Here is a 7,841-nt window from a genome sequence, read left to right as displayed (position 1 = left end):
ATTCCCTTCTCACTGTGACGGTGTGCAGGTTCACCACTGCAGCTTGAAACTGTTCATGAGGTCAGTCTGACATCTGATCATGTGATCACAGTCGACTGATGTATGTCAACCTGTCGCCGTAGGAACAGTCATTACATAACCTTCAAAACGAGGCGTAACTTGTACAGGTGATCTTAAACACACAGCTCTACACCTTAGATTTTGGTGGCTAAAGGTCAAAGGTCAAGGTCGTGGTGACCTCAGAAAACACAAGCATTACTCAAGACTTTACACAGAAATCACGAGAAAATTTCACACTAATGTTTCATATTTTCATATTTTCTCTGACTGTGGATAAACAGGGTGGAACCTGGAACTAGACTGCGAGGCGGAGGGATACGACCACGAGGAGCGGAGTCTAGTTTGAACTGGAGACATCTTTCTGTGGAGAACACTGTGAACAGGCTTCAGCTGACGCCTCCTCTTATATTTCAGATACACGTATATTTAAAATGTATGTGAAATATGTTTTAACCACATGTTTACAGTGAAATCTTCCTGTTGAGAACAAACATGAAATGAATGACATGAAACCTTTCATGATTTGACGGTGGATGATGGAGCTGCAGTTTCTGACTCTGGCCACACGAGGTCAGTGTTCACCAACTCAACATGTTACCTCTGAACCACTGACCACTGACAGGAGAGTTTAATTTGTGTAATTGCTGAATTAATTAACTCTGAGTTCAGACAAGCTGCAGCTTCAGCAGGATTTCATTTTATTTTTGTGTCATAAGATTTAAACCTGGACGTTTTCTACATCTGCGCTCCTCGACCATGAAACACAAGAAGTCTGCTTTTGAAACTTTTGATTTATTTGTCATTTTAAAACTAATATTTTCATCTTTGTTCCTTTCTTCTTTTCTTGTTTTTTATTTGTTGTTTTTGAAGTTCATCATTATATAATAATAACAATGTAATTCTAAATAATAATGAATATAATATCAATAATGTCACTGATTTTTTATTCATATTCATTTTGTTTCATTTCTCCTACTCTGCTGTTTTCCTTCTTTTCTTTATTCTTATTTTTTTCTAGTTTTTAATTCACCATTTAATAATAATAATAATAGTAATAATGGTAATAATAATAATAATAGTACAATTCTTTTCCTTTTTATTTATTTTTGTTTTTATTTCATTTTTCTTTTTTGCATTTGTTTTAATTTCCCTGCTTTATTTTGACTTCCTCTTTTCATTATCATTGTTTCTCTCTCATTTTTCATTTTATTTAATTTTTCTTTTTTCTCTCTTTCTTTTCATATTTATATTTGTTTTTCTGTTGCTGATAGAAAATCTATAACTGATCAAAATATTTCACAGCAACAGCCGATGAAATGTTAATATTTTACTTTTACTAAATGACAATGTCGTGAGAACAGATTAAATCATTTCATTCAACATGAATCAAACTGATTCTTTCTGAAATCTACTTCAATAAAGTAAAGTGAACGAACAGCTGATCAGTGAAGTGAAAGCACAGGAGCCTCAGAGTGGACGTGCCACTGTTTATTTCAGATTCTCTATCAGCACTGGCAGTTTCCAGTGACACACTGTGACTGGTGTTACTGGTTTGATGTCTGGTCTAATTGGTGCTGGTCATCACCACGTTTCCATCAGCGTCCACTTCCTGCACGATGGTCACCACCCGGGTGGTCTTAGTGGTGGTGATGCTGGGTCTGAGAGAGACAGAGAGTAAAAGACCTGCATTAAAATAAAACTGTAATATTTCAGAAAAGCTCTTTTCACAGACGTATTATTAATAATATCTTGTATTACTGGATATTTTAAGTTGAGCATCTGTTTTAATATTAAACTGTTAAAAGTAGTTTGTAACTATGAGTAAATATAGATATAGATTCTATAGATCTGGACCATCTCCATATATATAGATATTGATATATCTATATCTATATATTGATATTTATGAGGAGGGACGAGGAGGAGGATGGACCCACCTCTCCGTCTCTCCGTCCAGCAGCCTCCTGTACTCGGCGATCTCCAGCTCCAGTCGCGTCTTGATATCCAGCAGCTCGGCGTACAGGACGCCCTGACCCTCCAGGTCGGCCCGGAGCTGGGCCAGCTGCTCCTCCAGACAACCCACCTGCCTCTGGAAACCCCCCAGCATGGCGGCGTACCGGCTCTTGGTCTCAGTCAGAGCCCCCTCCAGAGCTCCTCTCTGTGGGGGGGCAGTCAGAGGAAGACAGAGGTTTTTACTGCCAGAAAAACACTTTGACTTTTCATCAGTTTTTAATCCTGAGCTGAAATCAACAGGATCAAATATCAGAAATGAACCGTGAATGAATGAATTGATATTAATCAATAGTTGATTGATTTTTGATTGAGTTTTCTCACCTTGCTGATCTGAGCCTGGAGTTTGATCTCCAGAGTCTGAAGAGTTCGTCGGATCTCTCCGACCTCGGACTTGGACGACTGCAGAGTCTCGGTGCTCATGGCCACCTCTTTGCTCAGCTCGACTGTCTGTAGATCAATATGATTATTGATCAGATATCAGGACATCAGGAAATCAGATCAATGCAGATTTAAAAACACAATCCTGGACGTGCGTCGTGTGGCGTGTTGGTCTAAGCAGGCGCCCCATGTGTAGAGGCCACAGTCGGCCCCGGCTCGAGTCCCGCATCAGACGGCCCTTTACTACATGTCATTCCCCCTCTCTCTGCCTCCCCATCTCCTCTCTCTCTCCTGTGCTGTGTACAGATTGTGTGACTGTTCTAGCTGTTCTGGAGCTTTAAGTCACGTCACATGATCTTCCTCCACAGATGACTTTTCTATAGAATGAACTTTGAGTCTGAATCTTTGACTCAGCGTGAAGAAGAAAACCTTTTTAAATGTGATAAAAAGTCGAGTTGCAGATTTAAAAAGTGAAGATTTGCTGCGTTTCTTTGTCTGATGTGACGTTCAGGTACATGTCTTCATGAGGGGACAGGTGTCTGTGGTCTCACCTTGGACTGGAACCAGGTCTCCAGGTCTCTGCGGTTCTTGGAGGCGACGTTCTCGTAGTGGTCTCTGATTCCGGCCATGACGGCGGACAGGTCCTCCTGAGGAGCGGCGTCCACCTCCACGTTCACCTGGCCTCCCATCTGAGCCCGCAGAGCCAGCAGATCCTGCGGGGGGGGGGCACACCTGTGAGTCTTTACCTGTCTCATGTTTTACCTGATCTGGTTCTGGTTCTGGTTCTGGTCTCACCTCCTCGTGGTTCCTCTTCAGCTGGATCAGCTCGTCCTTGAAGCTCTGCACCTGCATCTCCAGGTCGCTGCGGCTCAGGCTCAGCTGGTCCAGGACCCTCCTCAGACCGCCGATGTCGGCCTCCACCGACTGACGTATCACCAGCTCGTTGTCGTACCTGGAACAACACGGTCATGAGTTCAAGGCGGATTCGGGTCCTGGCGGGACTGGGACTGAACCGGATTATCATGAACTCACTTGACTTTGAAGTCGTCGGTGGCCAGTTTGGCGTTGTCGATGGAGAGGATGAGGGCGGCGTTTCCTCGGGAGGCGATGTTGATCTGAGGACGGAGAGAGACGGGATCACTTCAGGTACAAACTGCTCGCAGCCTCGTGGCCACCGGGGGGCGCCACCACCAGAAAACACAGGTGGAACATTTTTCTTTTTTTTAACCTGTTTTTCTAAATGATTAAATTATATTTTCATCTCTCTAAGATCTGACCTCTCCAGTGTTTCATTTATTTATTTGTTGCTCATTATTAATTCATCAATGTAAATATTGTAGAAAAGTGTAAATCACCTGTAAATTAGAGAAAGTTTTATTCACAGTGACAAAGATGAATTTATATCACAGGTGGATCAGACGCATGAAGACTGAGAAACTAAAACTTCTAACGTTATGAAATCAAAAACCAAACAGACCAAATCGAACTTCTTCATGACTCAAAAAAGTCCCTTTAAAAATTCAAAACAAAAATTATAAAAAATAAATAACCTGAAAAGTAAAAATCACCTAACATTTAACCTGAAATTTAAAATACTGAATAATTAATAACCTGAAAGCTGAAAAATAAAGAAAATAAAAACTAAACCTTATGAAATGTTTGAGCTAAAACAAAAAAAAAACACATATATATTATTTATAAAATGTAAAAAACAAAACAAAAACACTGGTTACATCATACTCAGGGGATTGAGCCCCTCCTACTCCTCCTGACTCCGCCCACCTCCACCTGCTTCTTCAAACTCTTTCATCTTTCCTCCGGTGTTAAACACGTTTTGCATTTCAAACATCGTTTGTAAATATTTACATTGCTGAAGAAACAACATTTCAAAGTCCTTCATGACGTTTCTCTGAGTTCAGTTCAGACAAAGATCCATCTAATAAAAGTTCAACGTACTTATCAAATAGTTTTTTTTTCATTTTTTCTACAAACAGAAACTTTATTTCACCTGTTTTTACAAATATTAAAACTCGTCTCACTTCGAGTTCATTGGATTCAGAGTTTCGTCTCTCGGGCCAATCAGACGCCTTTAGACTTCCGCGTTCATTCATCGAACATTTAACATCTTCAGTCTGTGTGGTCGTGATGGAAACACTGAAATCCTTAATTGTTTATTTTATCATCAAATCTTTTCTATAAACTTTTAAAAAACTGTTGAATCTAAAACCAACTCTGATTTCTTTATAGATGAACATTTTATTTCTTATTTCAAACGTTGTTTTCAAATCTGTTTAGTTTGTCTTTTTATTTGACTATAGACACAGATATTTAGTCTAAAAGTCAGATCTGATCTGAGCAGCTGATCTTTTAGAGATGTGGTGCCTTCATGAACCTCAGGCCTCGTCTGTTTGATCCACTGACGATTTATTTATTCAAACAAAGTCAAATAAATTTAATAATCAACCAGAGACATGATGAAGAGACTTGGATCTAACGATGTTAAACCGACGCACGTGATTGGTGGAGAATATCAAGCCCTAGAGGACAAGCTGCCTGACAGGTGGAAGCCAGGGTGAAGAACCCCCACCCCCTCCTGATGTTCTACAGGTGTTGTGCTGGTGGTGTGCAGGTGTTGTGCAGGTGTTGTGTTGTGCAGGTGTTGTACAGGTGTTGTGTTGTACAGGTGTTGTGTTGTGCAGGTGTTGTGCAGGTGTTGTGCAGATGTTGTACAGGTGTTGTGTTGTACAGGTGTTGTACAGGTGTTGTGTTGTGCAGGTGTTGCACAGGTGCTGTGCAGGTGTTGTGCAGGTGTTGTACAGGTGCTGTGTGCTCTCACCTTCTCCTGCAGCTCTCTGATGCGGATGTTGAAGCCGGTCCAGTCGTGGCTCTCCGGCAGGGCCTTGTTCTCCAGGAACTGCCTGATCTTCAGCTCCAGCTCGCCATTGGCTTTCTCCAGGGAGCGCACCTTGTCCAGGTAGGAGGCGAGCCGGTCGTTCAGGTTCTGCATGGTGGCCTTCTCATTCAGCGCAATGTCGAAATTCTCCGCCACGTTGGAGGCGGTGCTGGCGAGGGAGGAGAAGGAGGCCTTGGAGACCCGGACCCCGGATCCTCCGGCCCCTCCATACACGCTGCCGGACCCCACGGCGCTGAGCCGGCAAGGGGAGGAGGAGATGGAGGAGCCCATCATGGCGGAACTCCTCATGGAGGAGGAGGACATGTAGCTGCTGCGGGTGGAGAAGGAGGTCATGGCGGCTGTCAGCTGATCAGAGGCTGCAGGAGAGTGAGGAGCTGCTGGAGCTCGCCACCTTTTATACCTGCAAATGAGGGAGAGGTGGGAGGGGTGGGGGGAGGGGTCAGGTGAAGATGCCAAACATACCGGGGGCAGTGTGGCCCCGGGGCCCTCCAGCAGGTCTTGGGGCCTGCCCCCCCCCCAGGGGATGTCTCGGCTGTTTGGACAGACCTCACCTGATGGACCGGTCCTGTCAGTCCACATGAAGCCCCGAGGACCAGACATCCAGTCAGACCTCAAACGCCTCACAGGTCGATCTGCAGCTTTTTATTCTTTAATCTTTTCATCTTTTTTCACACAAAGAAAATCAAACGTCTGATTCAACTTTTCTTTTTCTGAAAGAAGGTTTTGACTGATGAACACTGATCTTTAGAAATCTGAAGTTTTTTATTCAAATAAAAATCTGATTTTTGACATTAAGTGAATTTTCTCTCATGTTTCTAATGAAAGCAAGAGGTTCATATGAGGAGGATCAGCTGATGCAGCAGCTGTGACCTCAGAGACGTTTAAGGACAGACGGAGAGTCGGGACGTTTGTAATTCATTTATTTGAGGTTTGATTCAAAACGTTTCTTCACGTGTCGAGAAAATTGTGCAGAACAAACGTTAAAACCAGTTTTGTGAAGCTCAGAGTTTCCAGCTCCTCGTCCTCAGTGTCAGTCTCATTCTTTAGTTTTTAAGTTTTAAAGGTCACGATGAAACAAACTGTCCAGAGCTGCACATGGAAACAGCAAAGATCATCCTTCATTCACTCACACCTTCTGGGAGTTTAGACAAAGTTAGATTTTTCTTCCTGCTGCTGGAAAACTGCAGCGACGCTTCCTCCTTCTTCTCCTTCTTCTTCTTCAACATATGAACAAAGGTTGTGATGAAATCAGACACGTTACAGACACGTGTTGTTTGACAGTTTAACAAACAGAATTCGATTGTTAATTGGAGCAGATCATCAATAAAAACAAGATGGAGGGAAACGTTTGTCTTGAACTGAAGCGGGAGGTTTGATGTTTCTGACTTTTATTTTCAAGATGTTTTAAAGGCCAGAAGAAGAAAAGAGGCCAGAGACAAACAGATCCATGAAGAAGAAATAAACATGTTGTTTTACAGCAACATTATAAAACCTGCAGGAGCCTGTCAAACTGGTTCACACACACACACACACACACACACACACACACACACACACACACACACACACACACACACACACACACAAAAACTCACCACTCACACTCACAAACACACACACACACAACACACACACGCACACACGCACACTCGCACACACGCACACACCACACACTCACACACACGCACACACACGGCACACACACACACACACACACACACACACACACACACACACACACACACACACACACACACACACACACACACACACACACACACACACACACACACACACACACACACACACACACACACAAACATGTGCTGCCTGGGGACATTAGTTTCTACAAGGATATAAAAAGTCAAACAGTCAACAGAGACAGAGAGGTGGGGGGGGCTGATAAGGGAACAGGTGAGCAAGTGAGCAGGTGAGCAGGTGGGCGTGGCATTACAATCAGAACATGTAATTTTTTTGTATTTATTTTCCTATAAACCACCTGTTTTTATTATCCCTCCTTTTCCCTCTTTTCCCAGGTGAAATAAATATCGCATCAGATCCTATAGAGAATAAATCTCCATCCATATGTTTCCTACACATGATGTAAATAAAACAAACAGGAGGACGACGTCCTCTAATAGAAACAGTAGAAACAGTAGAAACCTCTTTAAAGCTCCGACATAATAATGAGGATTATTTAGATAAACACTGAAGTTGTTTACTTATTTATGTTGGTTTTATTTGCCTTTATGATCTTTATCTTTAAACTTTTTCCTCTTCTTTATGTTTTTAAGATTTTTCTGACGTGAACATTTGAAATAAAAACGTTGGGTACATGTTTAATTGTAGTCAGATTATTAATTGATGAACACTGATTGGAGGAAGAGTGGAGTCTAGAAAAAGAGAGAATCAGTGTGACCCCCCGAACCCCCCCCCGTGGGTGTCACTGGTTATGTCACATTCTATGTTAATGTCA

General features: G+C 42.5%; 1 protein-coding gene across 1 annotated transcript; it reads right to left on the bottom strand.

Annotated features, from left to right (window-relative positions):
- Positions 1 to 1,624: 1,624 nt before the first annotated feature.
- Positions 1,625 to 5,698, bottom strand: LOC111226833 (keratin, type I cytoskeletal 13-like). Its single transcript, XM_022752126.1, has 7 exons — positions 5,288 to 5,698; positions 3,484 to 3,566; positions 3,247 to 3,403; positions 3,003 to 3,164; positions 2,395 to 2,520; positions 1,998 to 2,218; positions 1,625 to 1,718 (listed from the first exon to the last, which is right to left on the bottom strand). Exons 1-7 carry the CDS (start codon positions 5,696 to 5,698, stop codon positions 1,625 to 1,627), a joined length of 1,254 nt encoding a protein of 417 aa, XP_022607847.1.
- Positions 5,699 to 7,841: the final 2,143 nt, after the last annotated feature.

Source organism: Seriola dumerili, unplaced genomic scaffold (assembly GCF_002260705.1).
Source record: "Seriola dumerili isolate Sdu_G_001 unplaced genomic scaffold, Sdu_1.0 BDQW01000166.1, whole genome shotgun sequence".
NCBI lineage: Eukaryota > Metazoa > Chordata > Actinopteri > Carangiformes > Carangidae > Seriola > Seriola dumerili.
The sequence above is the reverse complement of the archived record's forward strand: the minus strand, read 5'-3'. Positions and strand labels throughout refer to the sequence as shown.